We start from the raw sequence: 22,682 nt of genomic DNA on the forward strand, positions 1-22,682 counted from the left end.
TGCTTTAACTGAACCAAGTGTTCTTCAGGCAAAGCCCCATTAGCTGCCCTAGGAGGGGTCAGATTTGTACATCTACAGGTGGCTTGATCTGCTACGTTTCTCCACTGGATTGGAGAACATGACTTATGTGCAAAGGTTAAGCAATTTTCATCTTGGGACAACGGCCACATCATCTCACCTACATCAGAGAGACTGGATGCAGACTGGGAGATCACTTCGTTGAGAACTCTGACTCTGTCCGCCACAATAGCATGGATCTCCCAGTGGCCACCCATTTCAGTTCCTTATTTCATTCGCCTGCTGACATGTCTGTCCATGGTCTCATGCACTGCCAGAATGAGATCACCCGCAAAATGGAGGAGCAACCCCTCACCTTATCTCTTGAAGAACGGCTCAGGCCCGAAACATTGTCCCCTATGGAAGCCGAAAGACAGGCCAAGTTCCTCTAGCATTTCAGTGTGTTTTGACTTAATACATCATAGATAGAGGGGACAGCCAGAGGACATTTGTTTAAGGTGAGGGGAGGAACATTTAGGGGAAATGCAGAGGTATGTTTATAGAAAGAGTAGCTGAAAATAACATTTAATGAGATTTGGGGTGGGGGTGGGGGGGAATGATTTAGCTAGTAGCCCAGGCAGGAGAAAAACACATTAGCAAGAGAAAATCAGGTTAGTGAGTTTATTTTTGTAGATGTGGGAGAGGTGTTTCGAGCAATGGATTCAGAAAGACAGGGAGATGGAAGGAGCCCTCTGCAAATGGAAAACAGTTAAATTTAAAAAAAAATTGTGAATATACTAACAGCATAATACACTGCTGACAAACAAATAGAGTGGAATTCACAAATGTGTTGGAGAAGCTCACACAGCATTCATAGGAAGTAAAAAAGTAAAAGACAGTCGACGTTTTGGGCCTGAGACCTTCGTCGGGAATCTGGCCCATGGATGCTGAGTTTCTCCAGCATGTTTGTGTATTACACTGAACCCCAACATCTGGAGACTTTCTTGTTTAACTCTATATATAGAGCACATTTTGACTGGCCACTACAATAATGGTGTAGCACAGTATTTCTCAAAATGTGATTCATGGGCCACTGATTCTCCGTGGGCTTATTAGTGGGGATCTGCAGCAAGTAAAGGAGCCCACCACATAGTCAGTGGGTGGAAGTTGAGAACTACCAGTGCAGCATCTTAAAGCTTATACAAGGTGCAGTGCAGGGCAGATCAATCCTGCACTTAATCAATAGGCACGCACAGGCAAACGGGCACCTGCAAGCAATCGGTTAACCAGGCGACAACCAGCTCAAAGATGACATCAACAAGGCGAAGCATTGCAACACTGTGAGCAGATCCCAGCAGAATTTCTCCTTTCACACTCCTCCACCACTCTACTCACCTATCCCCCAACTCCGATATCTGGGAAATAACCAACTCTGCTTTCCAAAGTGGGGAGAACATACAAACTCCTTACAGACAGGGCCAGATTCGAACCCTGTAATAGCGTTGCGCTAACTGCTACACTAACCATGCTGTCTATCTTTCCAGAAAGTAAAATTGCTTTTCCTTTGCTCTGTACCATCTAATCTCTCTCAGTAAAATGCACATCAGAACTGTGTTGTTTGAGAATTTCTGGTTAGATTGCCTGCTAAACCAACTTTATTACTACATTTTGTTGCACATTACAAATAAAATTAAGTGTGGAACGTCAGGTTGGCTTGCCGTATTTCATCCCAACCTCACCCCCGTATTGGTCTCTTGCAAGAACAGCAAGTCCAATCTCACGTCACCAGGTAACTATGCCAACATACTTGATCAGATGTTTCCTGGCAGCAGGAAGCCCAGAGAGCTCTTCATTGAGCACATATTTCTTGGTTCCCATGCAGTAATTTTCCATGTATTCTGCCCAGTGAAGCTGTCTTACATCACAGTTGAAAACCTGAGGAGCAAACAGAAATCCTTGTTTAAACAATGCTCGAACAAAGGGGACAATGGTTTTCCAAGGAATTTGATGGTCAGAAATTCCTGGAAATGCAAATAAACCTGACCATTGCACATCTGGGTTTCTATCGAAGCAGAAATTCTGTTCAGCTTGTACCTCACAAAAAAACATTTCCATTGCTGGGATTGGAAACTATATTCATACCGTCATACAGGACAGAACAAGCTCTTCAGCCCAACTCATCTTTGCCAACCAAGTTGGTTACTCAAATGGCTAGTCCCAGTTACCTGCACTTGGTCCATATCCTTTCAACCCCCTTCCTATCCAAGATATCTTTTGAACATTGTAATTGTACCTACTTCTACGGCTTCCTCTGGCAGCTTATTCCACCAGAAAAGGGATCCAAAAGCAAGATTCTCCCTCCACAGAATGGTTGATATCTGAAACTCACTGCCTGAGGTGGTGGTGGAAACAGAAACAATCCATATGTTTAAGAATAGGCCAGGTATAGGATATGGGCCTAGTGAAGACAAATCAAATGGAGCAGTGTAATTGGGGGTGGCGGGGGGGGGGGGGGGGGGGGGAAAGAAAGATCGACATGGACTCAGCAGGCAGAAGGGCCTGCTTCTATGCTGTATGAGGCCTCCATCATGTCAGGTGGCATCGCGTGCAGCCATGTTCCAGCCAGTGGAGATTTTGCTTCACAGCCCCAGTAACATGGGTTCAATCCTGACCTCCAATGCTGCCTGAGTGGAGTTTGCGCGTCCTCCCTATAACTATGTGTAATGGGGGCAGGGCGTGTAAACCCATCAAAGATGTGTTATTGGTCAATTAAATGGTCACTGTAAAATTGACATGTGTCAGTAGGTGGTAGAATTTATGGGGATGTGGAAAAAATTGGTTTCAAAGATAACTACTAGCAGATGAGATCGCTTTGGAAGTTGGCACAGACTCGGCAGGTTGAATAAGGAAGTATGGAAATAGAAACAGGACCAATGACCTTTCATTGGAACTACGGAATGATCTCTGCATTCTCCTCTCCTTGGATGCTGCCTGATCTGCTGAGTTTTCGTTTGCATTTCAAGGACAGTGATCACGCTGGTAGACCAGCATGGGGCTCTGCAGCTGAAGGACACACAAGGCTATCTCCTGCTGGTGACTTGCAGGTGAGGAACCCACAGAGGCTGCGGTTGACGCGGTCAAGGGACTTGTGCCAGGCTATGAGCTGCTGGAGGCTGGCTCGTGGGAGATGGGTGTCTGGGCTGGGATTTAAGAGGGTGCTGAGGACAGGGAGGGCTCCCAAAGGAATCTGGGTGCCAAAGGCTTCCTCATTGTGTCGGAAGTTTGGATCTGGGCTCAGGTGGCCAATAGTTTGAACTGAACTGGAGTCCTGTGTGGTTTGCAGAAGCTGCAGGAGTGCTGGAAGGGAATCCATGGACACTCGATGTCTCTGGGGGGGCTCTTTTTTTTCTCTTTGACTGTAAGAGGTGTCAGACAATGCTAATGGCAAATCTAAAGGCAATTTTGTGTAAAATTAAATTTTTGTTTTATTACATGAAATAAGTAGTTTCTAATCTAGTTTCAAATGACTATTGAACACCATGGGGCAGGAAGGGTGGGAGAACCTTTCATGTTTACCTCTACCTGTACTTCCAGTCCAATGCCATGCATTCCATCAAGGAGGTGCAGTAATGTTCCTTCAAGATCAGATGAATAAGTAACTGATTTGCCCACTTGAAGAAATGCTTCCAATTGTGAACTGATTTTTGCCAATTAAATCCTGCTCACCTTAACTGCACACCCGAATCCTGATTTCGAGGCAACACCCGAATCAGTGATCCCCAGCCACTGCCAAATACACACTTTAAATCATTAGGGGTTTTTCAAAAATATTTTCTCCCCAAACATCCCAGGGAGTAGCAGAATGCTAACCAAAACAGAATCTGTGGTACTCAACAAGATATATATACACACACATATACCTCATTGCCATCAGAATACCACAGAGACAGATAGATTTTCTTTTACACAAAGTTCTTTACTGTACAACAACGCTACAGGCAATAAAGTCCAGTCAAGTATGTAATAAAATGCAGCAGCCAATTGAAGCTAAAAATAAAACCTTATGGTATAGGAAAGTGGTTCTCAACCTTAATCAATTACCACCTTAAGAAATACAGTGCACCTATGGCAAAGGTACTCGGTGATTAGTAAGGGATTACTTAAGGTGGTAAATGATTGGGGGAAAAAGGTCAAGAACCACTGATATAGGATGGTTGGCATGGATACAAGACTAGCTAGCTAACAAAACTGGGAGTGTGCTTTTCTGCTTCACAATGTGCAAGGAATGGCATGCCACAGGGACTGGTGCTGTTTGTCGAAATGACTTGGATGGAGGTACTGGCCGTGTGGGTGGTAAACTTGCTGATGACACAAAGGGAGTCAAGGAAAGCAAGTAATAAAGGGGATACAAGGCAATGATAAAAGGGACATTGAGAGAGAGAGAACATGGCCAGGCAAAGATCTGGCAAATGGAACACAAAGGGGAAAATACGATAGCGCCACTTTGGCAAAAATAAAATATCTAAATGGCGAGAGGCTGCGGTGTTGAAGGCATCTTAAATGTCTGCCTCTTGCTTTAGGTTCCCTGACCTTGTGAAAAAGCTCAGTGCTCCTTGTGATTTTATAAACTTTGAAGGTCCTCACTTAGCCTCCCTCACTCCAGGGAGAAAAGTCCCAGCCTATCTTCATAATTCAAGCCTACCAGTTGCAGTAACATTCTCGTGAATCTATTTTGCACCCTTTCTGGTTTAAGATCATTTCTCCAGCTGGGTGACCAAAACAGCAGTCTCACCAACACCTTGTGCAGTTGTAGCATGACATCCCTGCTCTGTACTCAAGAATGCCAAACGATTTCTTCACAACACTAGCTACCAAGAGCACCTCACTTATGGAACTACCTAACTGCACCCCTGTGACTCTTTGTTCTACAGCACTCTCCATCAGGGGTCCACCATTCACTGTGCAAATCCTGCCCTGGTTTAACTTCCCAAAGTGCACCACCTTCACTTGCCAAGAATTAAATCCCATCTGCCATTCCTTGCCCCACTTTCCCAGTTCATCTAGATCCTGTTGTAATCTCAGCTAACCAGCTTCACTGTCTATTATTCCACCAATTTCAGTACCAACTGCAAACTTATAAACCATTCTAAGGAGGTTTACTAGGATGCATCTGGGAATGAAAGGGTTCTCAATTTGAAGAGCATTTGACAGCTCTTGGCCTGTACTCGTTGGAATTTAGGAGAATGAAGGGAGATCTCAATGAAACATTTCAAATGTTGAAAGGCATGGACAGAGTAGATGTGGAAAGATTGTTTTCCACGGTGGGAGAGTCTAGGACAAGTGGGCACAACTTCAGGGTTGAAGGGCGTCTGCTTGGAACTGAGGTGTGGAGGAATTTCTTTAGCCAAAATGTGGCAAATCTGTGGAATTTGTTGCCACAGGCAGTTGTGGAGGCCAGGTCATTGAGTGAAGGCAGAGATTGATAGGTTCTTGAAGGGTCAGTTTCCATGCTGTATAGGTATATTACACACTGAAATGGATTATGAAGAATTTGCACCGCAGAGGTTCACTAGTTAAGCAACCTACCTTCTTGTCATCTTGGCTCATTTGACTCATGAGCATGTTTATGTTATCAGTGTTCCACACCCATGAATGGCTTGTGAAGTACTCCACCAACATCATTGATCTGTGAAGCCGATTAATGACCTTCATCATCCTAAAATCAAAGTTAATCAGTGCAATTAAACACATCCAGCGGCAACTAAAAGAAATAACTGGTATGACGCTAAGCTCAAGTTAAATCGGACAGAACCAGTCATGGACAAGAATTTTCACATCATTGGTTGAGCAAGTGTTAGGTTAAATTCATGAAGGTTTAAATCATCTAAATCAACTTATGGACCAGACAGGTTCAGTTAGATTTCCAAAATATGATCAAATTAATTTCACATTTGGCTGTCAGATTAATTCAGCTCCAACACAAGAGGGCTATTATCAGGTTCACCCAGAACATCTGCGTGACAGGTTTGTATAAAGGGCACTGAACAAAGATCAGAGATTCAAGGGACTGTATTTCTGATATTTTTGCAAATTTCACGAGTAAACAAGGGTACATGCCGGACGCAGTCAAACCACAAACAGTAAAAATTACCAGCAGAAACTATGGCCACACACAGCATGCCATATAAATTAAGGGTGAAAAGTTTTTCCCAGAGGTTGGATGACCAGTGTACACCAGAAATAAATAAGAAATCCCTTTTCTCATTGCAAATAGAGTTCAGGGGGGTAGGTATTCCAATCTGGAATAAATTTTCTCCTTAACTGCACACCAGAATCCTGATTTCGAGGCAACACCTGAATCAGTGTCAGAAGCCAGCCTGGAACGCTGAACTTCCCACATTTAGTACCCATATCTACAGCCGGGTACAACTGAAGACATTGATATATGGAGGGCATTCTACCATGCTGAATCGTGAGCAAATAAGTGCTGGAGGCCCTCAGCAGGTCAGGCAGCATCCAAGGATAGAAAGAGTCAGTCAAAGTTTCGACTCAAAACATTTCTGACCCGCTGAGTGCCTCCAACACTTCTTTGCTCCCTGCTCAGGATTCCAGCTGCTGTCACTTTACTGAGCAGTGCTCAGATTTGTTTACACACAGGCCTACTGTTTTCTGAAGTCCAGCAAACACAGCCGTTGCCAGAAATAAGGAACTCTGGTGTTTTGCAGGTGAAGTTGGACAGTTGAGGACATATCTTCTGTAAAATTTCTGTAGCAGTTCTTAATAAAGAACAGAATTTATTTTCCAACAGCACACCACATTTCATCATACAATATGCTGATGCGGTCAATCATTTTAAATTACAGAGCTAATCAACTGCAATCACATGCTCATTTAAAACCTGCAATCCCAATTATTATCTGAGAGTATTTATAAGCAAGCCTTTAACTTATTGCTTTCATTGTAAATGTACACTGTACTGGTATTTAGGACAAAAAGCTTTATTCATTCACTTTCACTTCCTGAACCTTTCAAGCATGGAATCATAGAATGCTACAGCAAAGAAACAGGCCCTTTGGCCCTTCTAGTCTGTGCCGAACTAATATTCTGCCTAGTCCGACTGACATGCACCATCATATTTAGAAGACTAAAAGTCTCTTGTTTAATCACATTATACCTAGAAGGGTTCTTTTGAGAGCAGTCTAATACGCTGTCTCTAATTCATAAAGCAGTGTAAAGTACAGAGCATAGAATTGCAATGTGAATTAGCACCAAGCAAGGATAACATAAGAGCACTGCTGTGGGGTTCATTCAGGAGCTTGATGGCTGTGGGGAAGAGACAGGCTTCAAGCCTGATGGTGCGTGCTTTCACACTCTTGGGAGGAGGGAGAAAAGAGTAGTTCTGGACTGTGATGCATCCTGTGTGTTGGTGACCTTTCCCAGGAGGTGAGGTTAGAGCCCATTGTGGGGGAAAGAGGTTTGTGTGATGTTCACCACCTTCTGCAGCTTCTCCTGATCTTGAGCAGAGCCAGCTGTTCAATCAGAAGGTTGAATCTGCCTTAGTTGCTTCTTAGGGATCAGCCCTGACTGCAGCATTCAATGGATACAAGGCTATCACATTCATTTCTTAAAAATCACACATCAACCTCATGGTTATTGATATAACCTCAATTTGTCCACTACTGGACTGACTCAGTCTTCCCTTGGTTTACTATCAGAATTTAATGCATCTTTTCCATAAAAAGATCCAAACTAAAAAAAAATGCACAGAAGAAACCTGGCCACTTGAGTCAAGCAGAAAATGTCCAATTGAAGGTGTTGAGACACCTGTAATCCTGCAACCCTGACATCCACCTCCTGCAGGAGCATCTGCATGTGCCACACTGCCCTCATTAGCTGCCTCCACCATACCAATAGTGGAGGTAAATCACCCCTTTTCCAAAGAAAACTGCCCGAGAAGCAGTTGTTTGGCTTCAGAGGCATCTCTACAAGGGCACCGAGTCAGATACTTTTCTCAGATCACACCTTAGCTGAAAGGCGACATAAACTTCCCTTAAATCTGAGACTAAGCATGCTCTGGCTCTCCATCTCCAAGACATCCTTGTGACATTTGCACACCAGTCCTGATGCCTCAACACCACTGATACTTTAATTAATTTATTGAACTCAACCCAGAAATCAATGATATGAGCAATGCAAGCATCAGTTTTTCACACTGAACCATGCCAATAAATTACTCTGGTAGGGACTCCAACCAGACAGGCCTCCTGCCTGGTCCATTTATTCAGTTCTCCCCGAAAAGCATGAAGATGCTTCTTAAGGAGAGGAGCTGACAGGAAGAAGTTACGAGGGTGAGATCCCACATTCAAGGACAGTTACTTTCCTGCTGTTATCAGACTCCTGAAAGATCGTTAAAAATTGGAAAACTATGTAGCCTTTGCTCCATACAAACTGATCTCTGCACTTCTGGACTCTGTCTTACTTGTACTATGTATGAGATATTTACTGGATTGCTTGCAAAACAACCAGGAAATGAAACCTCCTAAATTCACTCTGCACTTCTTAACATATCTCATTTATTCTCCCTTGTAAAGGATTCACCTAAAATATGCAAATTCTCCAACTTAAACATCCACTTCATCGAAATGCTTCACAAATTAAAAGTCTCCATTAGGTCATTTGAAATTGTGGCTTACTGATGAATCTTCCTCAGAAGTGCAGTTCATGACTTCTGCATTCATTAATATTTGCATATATTTAAATACTGTAGCTAAGTAAACATATATAAACCTTTATTCTACAGCACAGTATAGGCCCTTCAGCCCTCAATGTTGTGCCAACCCATAAATACTTTAAGAAAGTACTAAACCTCCCCCCCATCCTGTAACCCCCTATTTTCCTTCTATCCATGTGCCTGCTCCTAATGTTTCAGCCTCCACCACCAACCCCAGGAAGGCATTCCAGGCACCCACCACTCTCTGCGTTAAAAAAAAACTTACCCCTGATGTTTCTCCCAAACTTCCCTCTCTTCACTTTGTACTCATGTTCTCTGGTGTTTGCTATTCCTGCCCTGTGAAACAGGCACTGGCTGTCCATGCCTTTCATAATCTTGCAGACATCTATTAAGTCTCCCCTCATCCTTCTACACTCCAAAGTAAAAAGTACCAGCTCAGCTAACCTTGCCTCATAAGACTTGTTTTCCAATCCAGGTAACATCCTGGTAAATCTCCTCTGCACCCTCTCCATACACAACCTTCCTGTAATGATGTGACCAGAAGTGAACACAATACTCTTAAGTGTGGTTTCACCAGATATTTGTAGAGTGACCTCTCGACTCTTGAACTCAATCCCCCCTATTATTAATGTCCAGCATCCCATAGGCCTTCTTAACTATACTATCAACCTGTGCAGTGACCTTGAGGGATGTATGGATTTGAATCCAAAGGTCCCTCTGTTCATCCACACTCATAAGTAACCACCTATTAACTCTGCACTCAGCCTTCTGGTTTGTCCTTCCAAAATGAATCACCTCATACTTATCTGGATTGAACTCCATCTGCTACTTTTCTGCCCAACTCTGCATTGTGTCCATATCATTTTGTTACCTTCTACAACCTTCAATTCCATCCACAACTCCTCCAACCTTCGTATCATCCACAAACTTACTGACCCATCCATCCCTCCTTCAGCCAGGTCATTTATAAAAATCACAACAAGCAGGAGTCCCAGAACAGATTCTTGCGGTACTCCACTAGTCACTGACCTCCAGGATGAATACTTTTCTTCCTCTACTACTCTCTGCAAGCCAATTTTTTATTCATAGAGCCAAAGTTGCATGAATCCCATGCCTCAAGACTTTCTGAACAAGTCTCTCATGCAAGACCACGTCAAATGCCTTGCTAAAATCCATGTAGACCACATCTACCACCTTACACTCATCAATTTTATTTGTTATCTTCTCAAAAAACTCAATAAGGCTCATGAGGTACCACCTTCCCTTCACAAAGCCATGCTGACTTTAGTAGACGGCACTTCTCCAAATGTCATAGATCCTATCCTTAAGAATCCTCTCCAAATAGTTTGCACTCCACTGATGCAAGACTAACTAGTCTATAATTCCCAGAATTCTCTCCATTATCTTTCTTAAACAAGGAGACATTTGCCATTCTCCAATCCTCCAGCACCTCCCCTACGGCCAAAGAGGACTCAAAGATCATAGCTACTGTCCCAGCTATCTCTTCCCTCACTTCCCACAGAAACCTGGGATACCTCGCGTCTGGCCCTGGGGACTTATCAATCTTAATGCTTTTAAGAAGATCCAACACTTTCTGTTCTTTAATCTCAAGACAGTCCAGCACACAAGCCTGTTCTATTCAGACCTCACCCTAATATGGTTCTTTTCTCTTGTGAATACTGAAGTAAAGTATTCATTTAGGACCTCCCCAACCTCCAGGCACATGCTGCCTCCTTTATCCTTTTACAGCCTTGCATTCATTCTCATCATCCTTTTGTTTTTTATATATGTATAGAATGCCTTGGGGATCTCCTTAATCCTATATCTCAAAGCCTTCGTCCCTTCTAGTCTATGCTGAACTACTTTTCTGCCTAGTCCTACTGACCCACAGCTGGGCTATATTCCCACTGACCTGCACCCAGAACATAGCCCTCCATACCTCTCCAGTCCGTGCACCTGTCCACATTTTTCTTCAATGTCAAAATTGAGCCAGCATTTACCAATTCATCTAATGGTTCATTCCACACTCCCACCACTGTCTGTATGAAAAGATTCCCCCTAATGTTCTCCTTAAACATTTCCCCTTTCACCCTTAACCCACATCCTCTGGTTTGTATCTCATCTAACCGCAGTGGAGAAAGCCTGCTTCCATTTACTTTTTCTATACCTCTCATCATTTTAAATACCTCTATCAAATCTCCCCTCATTTTTCTAAGCTCCGGGGTATAAAGTCTTGACCTCTTTAAACTCCGGGGTATAAAGTCTTGACCTCTTTAAACTTTGCCTGTAACTCAGTTCTGGGCAACTTCCTAGTAAATCTCCTCTGCATTCTTACAATCTTATTGATATCCTTCATGTAGTTGGGTGACCAAAACTGTGTACAACTGTCCAAATTTGGCCTCACCAAATTCTTGTACATTTTCACCACAGACTCCCAATTCTTATACTCAATACTTTGATTTATGAAGGCCATGTGCCAAAAGCTCTCTTTACAATCCTAGTCATTTGTGATGCCACTTTCAAGAAAGTATGTCTCTTTATTCCCAGATCCTTCAGTTCTACTGCACTCCTAGGTCAGTGCCCTACCATTCACAGTAAAAATCCTACCTTGGTCTATCCATCCAAAATGTCATTTTTAATATTTCACTTTGCACTCGTCCATGTTAAACTCTACCTGCCACTCCTTAGCTCTCTTTTCCAAATTATCGATATCATCCTGTAGTTTTAGACAACCTTCTTCACAATCCAATACACCAATTTTGGTGCCATTCACAAATTTACTACCCTGTCAACTACATTCTCAACCAAATCATCAATATAAATGAGAAAACAGCAGATTTAGTACACCACTGTTCACAGGTCTCCAATCTGAAAAATATTTGGACAGATATATGGATAGGAAGGGTTTAAAAAGATATGGACCTAATATGAGCATATGGGGCTCATCCAGGATCCCAACCTGGTCAGCATGGACTAATTGGGCAGAAGGGCCTTTTCCACACTCTGAGCTTCCACTACCACCAAGCCAATTTTACATCCAGTTGGCTGGCTCACACTGGACCCCAGATGAGTTCACATTCCCAAACCATCTGTGGTGACCGCTTGTCGAAGCCATGTATTAGTGCACAGGATTTTTGACAAAGTTGATGAACTTTATGAGCACTGGTATTGTCAAAACCTAAAAGTCAGGGATTTTCACTGATAATCACCTGTGTTGAATGAAAATGTAAATTCGTTCTGTGGAGAGAAGGGACAGCGTTTCACACAGGAGTGCAGCAGAGAGAAACAAGCCATTCAACCCATCACATCCCCCTATTTCTACTGGCTACACTAATCCCATTTGCTATGTTAGGTCCACATCCTTCTGAGCCTTGCTGTTTAAGTTTCTGTCTAAAAACCTCAAATGTAGTGATTGCATCTAATTCCACCTCTGGCAGAGAGATCAATCACTTACCCTTAAATCTCCTTCCTCTCACCTTAAACCTATGCCCTCTTCTTTATGACAGCCCTACCAATGATAAAAGATTTTGCCTATCTACCCCACTCATAATCTTGTATTCTTTTGTCATTCTACCTCCTTCACTCGAGGGAATCCAAACCCAGACTACCTAACCTCTCCATTGAAGTCCTCTAATTTGGTTCTAACAAGTTTCCTCTTCCCTGTGCCAAATATTGGCGATGAGCTCCCATAACTTGGTAATCAGTTGCTGTTAATTTTACACAGAGGGTGAAAGGCAGAGAGGAAAAGAAAAACAAAACCTGCCTTTTACAGAATGCTTTTCACTATCTTGGGATGGCCTAAAGGAGCACACGAAGTCAGATCGAAGGGCTGCCAGGTTCTTAATGTGGCATAATAAATTAATGCCCTTTCTCTTGCCCCCATGTACTTGTGTTGAAAGATCTTTATGCAGAATGAAATACTTTTCAACTACAGGTATGCACTACTTAACGTCCATAATACGTTCTGTGAAACTGGATGTAACTTTTGCGATGTGGACATTGTGCAAACACCATATTATATACCTAGGAAAGCTATATGGGATACTGCAGTGTACCTCTAAACTTATTATTTGTAAATAGAGATCAGTATGGGGACCGATACAGGGCTGTGGGCAGAGGGCATGGCAGTGGGATCAGTTGGGACTGACACAGGTCTGTGGGGAGACATCCAGAAGATAGATGTGGAAATTACATTGGGAACTGTAGAACGTTCAAAAGACATATGGACAGATATATGATGGGAAGGGTTTAGACGGGTATGGACCGTATGCAGACATATGAGACAAGCTCCGAGTGCCTACTTGGCCAACATGAATGAGTTGGGCTGAAGGGCCTGTGTGATTTGAATTTCTTGACAGATTTTGACAAATCATCGAAGTTTGTTAGAATTAACAGACCTGCTCAGGAATTCAAACAACCGGCAAAAACAATCATGGAAAATAAATGGAAAAAACAAATTCACTTATCCGGCATCTACAAATCCCCAGAGGTGCTGGATATCGGGGGTTTCACTGTGACAGGCACTGGAAATCTAACCGTTTGTCAGAACCAGATCTTCTCCAGTTCAGACCCAATAACGTTGTTTCTTTTCTCACTTCATGAGTGTTGCCAATGTTTTTTATTTCTGTTTTTATTTATTGTAGTATTCCTTGGGGCTTTTTGTGAAACAAATGAATGGGTGGCAGAGGGGTGAAGCTCGACAAGCTCTAGTCTTACAGCTCCAGCGATCCAGGGTGCCATGTTGAGTTTGCACTTTCCCCATTTGACTGCATGGGTTTCCTCTCGCATCCCAAAGACAAGCAGGTTGGTGGGTTAATTGGCCAATGTAAGTTGCCCCAAGTTTGTGGCAGAATTGATGGGAATGGGGGTAAAATGGGATATTAGGAAAATTTGTCGGGGAATGGGATTTGCAGCAACTTGAATGGCTTTTGGCATAAGGAAACATCAAGATTCAAATTATTGATATGTACTCGAAATACAAAGATCTTTCCTATGTTTGCACTGCAAATGTAAGTTGGGCAAGCAACCCATTGCTATTAAAAAGTGAAGTAAAGGAGAGAGCCCATTCAGAGAGAGTGTCTGAGGATTTCACCATTTCCTCCGACATAATCACCTTACTCTCATTCCACCACTGCCTGTTCTCCACCTAACGTCAGAAAGGTGATAATCGTGACAGCAGTGCATGAGTAGCTCTCATGCAGGAGTTTGAAAGGCACAACTCTCACCATACAAACATAACCCAATAGCAACAAAGCCTCTAACATGGCTCTACTAATAGAGAACCACCCAACTGGGAGAAAACGTGGGAAAAAAAACAGACAAGCAAAATAGTACTTTTGTAAACATTCATCCACAGGTTCGGAAAATAAGCAGGCCACAGATCTCCAGGGTCATCTTAAGCCCCAGAGAATACAACACAAACATAGTCAACATACGTTTTGGAATGTACAGATAGAGCTTCCTTGGTATATAGGAACCAATGTCATATAAACCCCCACCACCCCATTTTTAGCATGAAATTTGGGACCAAATTGTTTTAGTGTATTTACGGTACCTAAATGGTTAGCGAATGGTTTCCTCCTGCAAACCCCCTTTCAATTTGCTCGGGGGGCCGTGTTCGTCGAACAAAGACTTAGTGTGGAGCCTGATCATCGAGGTCCAGCGCTCCACTCAAAGCAAATGATCGATTGTAACATCGTCATGTACTACAAATATGGCTGTGGCGCTGCTGGCGGGGGCCGCCGTGGCTGGCCTTCTCACGGGGAAGTGAGTGACAGCGGCGGAAAGCACGGGCCACCTGAGGGAATGTAGTCCGCGAGCCTACTTCCCGGACAGCCGCAGCACCTTTGCAGGCTTCTTGGAGCTGGGTGAGTAGTTTGAGCTTTGTATTTTGGTGCCCAAAACGGCGGCACCAAAATGTGTATAGAACTTGGGGTGGCTTTTGAGGTGATTTTTTTGTGGGAAAAATAGCTGGGGGGGTGGGGGGGGGTCCCTACACACTGTCAATTACGGTACTTGCATAATAGCTTCCAATGCAAACCATCATTTGCATTCATGTATTGAGAAAATGGAAATATTAAATGGCAGAAGTCCAAAGACAAAATTAGTACAAGCTTTTATTTGCATAAATAGGTTTCAAAGTCAGCAAATCAGATACAAAGAGTCTCCACCTCTTAATAGCCCACTGTTTGGCTACATTACATAATTTTACATTGTCCAAGATTAGACAGTCCTCATTTAGATAGATTAGATTTAGTTTGTTTAGATGTCTAATTTAAAAAAAATTATACAAGCCTCGTTGATTGATGTATATTCATAACAAACAGTATTCCTTTGCTCTATACTTGCGCTTGGTTTTTGTAATACAACACCCTGCACTTGTTGACTTACTATAAATACTACACCTTGCACTTTTGTTTTATTGCACTACTTGCTGTACTTGTATGAACTGACTTGCCTGGATAGCACACAAAACACAGCTTATAACTGTATCTCAGTACACATGAATGACAATAAACAACCAAATGTATCAGTTTATTTTCTACTCCAGCCTCCTCTGAAGTTCATCTAAACTTTTCACCCCATCCAATCTGTAATGGGCTTGTCCCAGAATCTCACCACTGATGAAGTAGCTTTGTTTGAATTTCTTGGTGATGTTGTTATCTTGATATCCTCTATTTAATTTTTAGACATTCAGCACGGTAACAGGCCCTATGGGCCCACAAGCCTATCCTGTCCATGTACGTTTTAAACAATGGGAGGAAACCGGAGCCCATGGAGGAAACACATGCAGACACAGGGAGGACATACAAACTCTTTACAGACAAGATCGCATTGGAAACCGGGTCATTGATACTGTAATAATGTCGCACTAACCGCTACACAAACCGTGCTGCCCACCAGTTGTGCACTAACTCACATGAAGAAATATTCTCTGCGTCAACTCTACAAAAACCTTAGTTTTAAAGACCAAACCTCATTTTCTTTTCTCAAACAAATAAGGATTGATAGAAGAGAAATGGAATCAGGTCGAGCCCCTTTCTCTGAATGAAAGAATACAGAAGCAATGGGGAAGGGAGGGAAAGAGACGACAAGCTACAGGTGTATCCTGGCGAGGAAGGGTTGATTGGCAAATAGAATCCAGTGGGAGTAGGAAGGTGAAGATAATGACAAGAGGCTGGAGGATAATTCGTGGAGGCTACAAAGGGTGCAAATTATGAAATTTAAGAAGGAGGGTGTAAGTGGAACCAAGTGAGAGGCATGGTGGGCAGACTGTAACAGTGGGGGAAGGGGATTGAGGATCCCATACCTGCCCATCGCCCGAGGGCACATGGGTAGATCAAACGGAGAAAGGGACAGAAGAGGAGGGGGTTGCACAAAATTGGTGAATTCAATACTCGTGCCATTCGATGAAGGGTCTCCACACAAAACATCAACCACTCTTTTCCCTCCCCAGACACTGCCTCACCCACTGAGTTCCACAGCAGGAGTTGGTTTTAGTGCTCCACATTCCAGGATCTCCCATCTCTCAAGTCACTGATGCCTTTTGCGCAGGCATGTAGTGAATGAGGGCTCTCTGGCAAGCCTGGAATCTTGCTCCAAGAGCTTACCACCTCAATGGAAAATAAAGCTAAATCCTCACCAACTGACTCGCCACTACTTACGGTGCCTCACATCAATGACAAATGTAATCAGCAGCTCGTAAATATCGATCATTATTCAGTTTCTTTACTTTCAGTCACTTAAAACATCAACTGGAAAACCAAGGAAAAACATGAAAGTCTGCAGCAAAAACACAATGCTGGAGAAACTCAGCAGGTCACACAGTGTAACGTATATAGCAAGAATAATGTTTCAGTAAGGTGAAGGTAAAGGTGCCTGCCTACATTTTGTTCATACCTTGATGAAGAAGTCAAGCCCAAATCCATAGAACAAGACAGCACAGAAACAGGCCCTTCAGCCTTTCTAGTCCATTCCAAGCTATTATTTTCCCTAGTCCCATTGACCTGCAACCTGACCATAGCCCTCCATACCCCTCCAATCAATGTACCTGTCCAAATTCTTCAGTATTGTGTTTTAACTGGAAAACCAAACTGCACAGCGGGTTCAGGATTCTCTTCCTAGATTTTCTCTCGACAACTCCATGCAATTTGTATCATCACCTATCTGATTCAGCCCAAATACCTAAGTTGAGTGAAATGGAAGACCCAGATTACACCATGAGACAAGAGAACAGAAAAAGGCTATTCAGCCCATCGAGTTTTCCCCTCCATTCAATCATGAGCTGATCAGCTGATCCATTTTCCCACTCAGCCCCACTGCCCTGCCTACTCTCCATAACCTTTGATGCCCTGGCTAAACAAGCACCTGCCAATTTCTGCCTTAAATACAGAGAGTGACCTGACCTCCACGATAAATCCTACATATTTACCACTCTGTGGTTAAAGAAATTCCTCCACATCTCAGTTGTAAGGGAACACCCTTCAATCCTGAAGTTGTGCCCTTTTGTCCTAAACTTGCCTCCAAGTGAAACAATCTTTCTACATCTACTCTGTTCACGCCTTTCAACATTCAAAATGTCTCAATGCGATTCCCCAAAATTCCAACAAATACTGGTCAAGAGCTGTCAAACTCATCATAATCCTTTCATTCCAGGAATCATTTTTGTGAACCTCTACATTCACTATATTCCACACCAGTTTCTATTAATCCCTGAATACAGCTTGTTATTTGTTCCAGATTCTAATGTCAGCAGTTTCTTGGAACGCCATTGATAAAGCTAGCTATCTAATCTCGGGGATGGATTCAGAGCTTGCAATTCATCTGCAAGGACAAAACAAACTGTTCTAGCTCTGAAAAAACAAAGTACACGGAAAGCACTCCTTCACCAGCGATCTTCAACAAATGCCAAAAGAGTTAACCGACAACCCTTTTTATTGCAAACTACAAATTGTGCTCCAGCTGTTTGGCAGATTTCGGACCACCAAAACAGGTAATTACATATTCAGGCACAGCTGAGCTTTAATAATACTTGTGCTTCTGTAATAAATTCAAACTGAATCATGTTCTACATTGACACCACACAAGTTTACCATGAACAACTCAATTTCAATGCCAGAGATTCATTTCTAATACTCTAAGGGCAAACCACCATCAGCTGCCTGATGAATGCTATCAATCTCTATACCAAACAAGGATCAGCAGAAGTTCATCTCAGCAACTACTCCATCAGCCGAGAGGCATTCAAGATCAATGAGCAGCTAATGGTTAGCGCGACACTATTACAGTACCAGCAACCCGGATTCAAATCCAGCGCTGCCTGAAAGGAGTTTGTACGCTCTCCCCATGTCTGAGTGGGTTTCCTCCAGGTGCTCTGGTTTCATCCCAGCTTTCAAAGATGTACAGGCGATGTAGATTAATTGGGGTATCTAGGTGGCACAGGTACTGTGCAGTATGTCTAAATTAAATTAAATCAACAGCAAGCATACAAGCAAAGAACCACCTCCTGGGTCGAGCTGCATCAGTGGAAGAAAAGAGAATGATAAACATTTTGGCAGAATCCTTCATCGAGGCTGGGAGATTTGATGAGTTTATAAATTAGATTGACTCTCTCCTCTCTGCACTCTAAGTCTTGATGATGGGTTCCGACATGAAATGTTGATCAGCTCCCACTGATGTCACTCGACCGAGTTCCTCTAGATTGATTTGTGTTCCAGCTTAGGCATCCACAGTCTCTTGTGCACCTCCATCGAGCGCAGATGCATGCTTTCTTCAGGTAGGCTCACTTCCCAACACTGGCACACGTTTTCCAATATACCTAAGCAACTGCACTTGGCATTCCAAAACAATTAATGAAGCAAGGGTTAGATTCCCCTCCAAATCACATCACCCCGTATTCCCTGCCGTTTGGTCTTGGAGGTAGTTTAGGTAGGGAAAATGATGGCGCTGCTGGAGTTGCTGTAACACAGCACTGCCGCTGGTGCAGACCAGCGGATAGCAGAGTCACAGCACTCCCGCGGGGTCCAACCGTCCAGTCCAACTGCTGTCAGCTCCATACAGGCTTTAAATGACCTGTTAATGGAGCCAATGGTAGTTTTATTTAAAAATACTGCAACCACGGGACCTGCGCCCGAGATGGCAGTGTCTGTGATCGGCAGCAGCCATGAGGGGTTACTAACTCCAAGGAAGCAGAGGATTGACGCAGGGCACCAGAAAATGGGGAGATTACCCTCCCTGTTTGAGAAGAAGCTGAGGAGATGACCACAGCGGTGGACCAGTGCGGTTGAAGAAACATGTGGGCAGCAAGCTGTTGATGATTCGAAGTGAGGAACCCACACAGGCTGTGGACTGCTGGCCACTGTGATTGAGGGATTCATACCGGGCTGTGGACAGCTGGAGGATGGCTCAAGACTGGCTGATTTAAGGGTAATTTACAGCAGCCAACTGACGTGATTAAGATTGGCGCACCATCTTACAAAAAGCAAAAAATGCATCGTTAAACAGCTTCAAAAATAGTGTTACCAAAGCCAGCTTTAGTGAGTTTCCAAAACACTGCCAATGCAAAGGCAATTCTTCACCGAGCTATTCTTACCGGGGTTTGTGACCAGTCAGCATGAGAAAAGCATCATAACACAATGCAGGTACTGTATGACTGACAGCAATCCAATATTGGTTCAAAATGGGATTGGAACGCAGGTTTACATTTGGGCGTCTCATTGCCCGTTCTAAAGGATTCATCTTGAAGGACATATTTACATGATACTCTGCAGAGAAAATAAATATTACTGCTTTTTTTGAACATCACATACCAGATACTAGTGGGATAGTAAAAGATTTAAAGGAAAACTCCAGGCTTCAAAGTCATAAAACATTGCTCCATTTCAGATAAAATTCACTCCTATAAATGAACTCAGAAAATACTGATAACACTCTGCATTTGTAGAAAGAGTCAACACCATTTTCTGGTGCCCTGCGTCAATCCTCTGCTTCCTTGGAGTTAGTAACCCCTCATGGTCAGACATCCAAGCTTCTCTCTCCACAGATGCTGTCTAACCTGCTGACTGTTATCAGCAGTGTCTACTTTTATTTCAAATTTTCAGCACCTGCTGGATGATGGGAAACATATCTCAAATATACAAGCACTTCTTGCCCATCCACAGGACACTATAATCAAGTGCAAACACAAGACCCTTCCCCTTCTCCAGTGTTTTCTCTGTCCCTCTGACCCAACTGTCCCCTCTCTGAAGCCAGAATCTGAGGAATGATCATGGTTGAATACTTTGAAGCTGGAAGACTTCCTTTAAATGGGTTAACAAATCTAAGCTTCACCAATTTCACGATTAACTGACATGAGAGCATTTAGTTGTGCACTATACTATTTCATCCCTTTGGAAAGTGTGACATCACACACAAAGACACACACCAGATCACCGATTAGTACTCATGGTAGCTCTGATCAAGCAGCCAATTGCTGAGGTCCTTTAGACATTAAATGGCTTTGTGGAGGCGCTGTACATTGAGGGCTGAGAATTAGAGTACATTTTTATTGATTCAGTTAAGCATACAGGGTAAAGCTAGCCACCATTACCTTGGTTTTCTTCCAGTAAGCCTGAGGTAGACATCATACAGGAATGCTGGGGCCTTGTGGCTTACAGCAATCCAGTACTGATAGATCAAGTGATTGGAGGTTAGATTTACATTGGGCCGTCTGAAGGCCTGTTCGAGAGGATTCCTCTTGAAAGTGGATATTACATGGTATTCTGAGGAAGAAAAGTTGCACGACAGTATGTTGATTTTCTGCATCTGCTCAAAACCTTCAAGCAAGGTCAACAAGGATTATTTGGGGGTGGGGGGAGGAGTTGTGAAGGAAGCATCAGACCCGCTGCACAAGTTATCTTTGGTCATCACAAGTGGCACTACCAGAAATTAGCAATGCAATTTCACAGGGCAATCAATAAAATGTCTCAAGATTTGCCAATCACTGATTATTGATCACGTAATTCTTCCATGATCAAGAGATAAGGACTTGCTATGTAATTCGGTGTCATTTTACAAAGTTCTGGCAGTATTACCACTTGATTTATGTTCAGTTGGGGAACTAAACAATCTGACCAAAGTAGAATTAAACAGTTCTTATTTTTGAAAGATGCATTAGGACTAGAATTTGATTTTCTGTTGTTGTTTTTTTCAAAAGAAAGAACTGCAATGCCAAAGTGACTACCCACTGAGGAGGCAAAAAGGCATTTCAAAATTCCAGCAGACCCAAACACCCAATTGTAACATGTCTTTAACACGTAATCCTGTCAGCTGCAGAATGACTACCATGAGATGAAACTGGCAGTGGGACACAAAGACTACATTAGTACACAGGAGGTGCCTTTCAAAATTGGCTTTGTGCATTGTATGAGAGGCACAAAGGGAACCTGCTTGGTTACTTAAGAGGTGAAATTAGTCTTCATCTGAAATACGAGGCAAGCAAATGATGAATTGGAGCATACTAAACTTTTGTCTGCATCAAAGTGCTGAGCTACTGCTTTAGACTAATTCTCCCACTCAATGCCATCTTTGTGTTACACTCGGGAAAATTATTAAATACAAATCTGCATTGATAAAGGAACATTAATGTTTTTTAAAAGCTTTTAAAGTTGAAATTTTACTCCTTTAACAGCCTACTTGTATTTTAATTGTAAAACACAATTACTTTTCAGTGTACTTTAAGACACTTCAAGATGTGCATGAAACATTTTATAATTGCATTGGCCATCAATAGCAATAGTTTGAACCTATACAAAACCAACTTTCACCTCAAATGGAAACAACTAACTTCCGTGGAATTTATTTTTAAATATCTGCTTACTGAAAGCACTTAAAAATGTAATATCCAGGTGCCCAATGCTCAATTGAAGTCCTATGTTCACAGTCCAACAACTCCAATTTCAAAGTCTCATTGGTTGCAGTTTATTTTGAACAAAGCAGTTTATTAAAAAGAGAAAAAAGCACGTTTAATTTGAAAGATGGGGAGGCTCGGACAAATGCGAAATGGTGAACGTTTAATGGAAATGAAGTTAAATGGAGTCAAGGCAACTTTGATTACAAAGGAATTGGCAACTTTTTTATTCCTGGGCCATTTGGGATTGCTTTGGAACACAAACTTAGCTGGACCGGAACTCCACCAATTTTGAAAAGCAGCATGGGAAGATCACGTGAAAGAAAATGTCACCTAAAAACTTAGAGTACACCACAGGAGAGCTTTCAAACAAAAGTAATCAAAAGCTAGAAACAATAAAACTTTGTGAAAGACTAGTTTGAGAGACAATTGACCCACAAAAATATAAAAATAAATTTGAGATATTTTCCAGGCCAAAATTGTGTTTGTTGCAAGTGGAAGAAAATTAATCTGAATCATTATTTTACTCACAGCAACATTAAGAAGCACACATTGTACTTTTCAACCTCAATATATTACCTAAGTTGTAGTGGTGACTTTCTTTTCTGTACAAGCAGCAGTGCCATGCAGGCAATTTGCCAGGAGACGACAGGGCAGTCAAATGATCTCCTTGTGTAATTTAACTCCATGGGTCATGTAACTGCAAGAGGCTTCAAAATCATGCAGGAAAAGCTACCCATGCAAAAGGACCATAACGTGTACACTTTTAGGTATCTCCCATTGCTTCCTCTCGGCAGAAAATTTCAGACCGCTGCTGCATGCAGTTGATTATTCCAATGCTACATTTCACGGTTTAGCACAAAACAAGGATGATACGAAAAAGTGCGGGCAGTTATCATCTGTGCAAACAATAAGCGACATTTCATACCAACTTCACCCCAGTGGAAAGGATTGGTGCCACCTGTGGTACAGTTGTAAACCAATATATTTCTGGGCCTGAAGGGGAAAATTAGAACACTCAGTAATGTGGATGCACCAGATGGTTCTGAAAATAATACAATGAACACA

The 22,682-nt window shown here is 42.6% G+C and overlaps 1 protein-coding gene across 5 annotated transcripts in view; it reads right to left on the reverse strand.

Moving 5' to 3' along the window:
- The window catches only part of far1 (fatty acyl CoA reductase 1), a 112,390-nt gene that overhangs the window by 6,113 nt on the left and 83,595 nt on the right, over positions 1 to 22,682 (reverse strand). For 3 of the 5 annotated variants that reach the window (XM_069903159.1, XM_069903132.1, XM_069903141.1), the window contains 4 exons: positions 22,543 to 22,610; positions 20,316 to 20,487; positions 5,584 to 5,713; positions 1,805 to 1,932 (listed from right to left, as the gene is read on the reverse strand). In XM_069903159.1, coding sequence (XP_069759260.1) covers positions 1,805 to 1,932; positions 5,584 to 5,713; positions 20,316 to 20,487; positions 22,543 to 22,610 — 498 coding nt within the window. Of the gene's footprint in view, positions 1 to 1,804; positions 1,933 to 5,583; positions 5,714 to 19,319; positions 19,492 to 20,315; positions 20,488 to 22,542; positions 22,611 to 22,682 lie in introns of all 5 variants that reach the window. The other 2 variants (XM_069903170.1, XM_069903150.1) reach the window with 1 other exon arrangement.

This window comes from Narcine bancroftii, chromosome 1 (genome assembly GCF_036971445.1).
Source record: "Narcine bancroftii isolate sNarBan1 chromosome 1, sNarBan1.hap1, whole genome shotgun sequence".
NCBI classification, from domain to species: Eukaryota; Metazoa; Chordata; class Chondrichthyes; order Torpediniformes; family Narcinidae; genus Narcine; species Narcine bancroftii.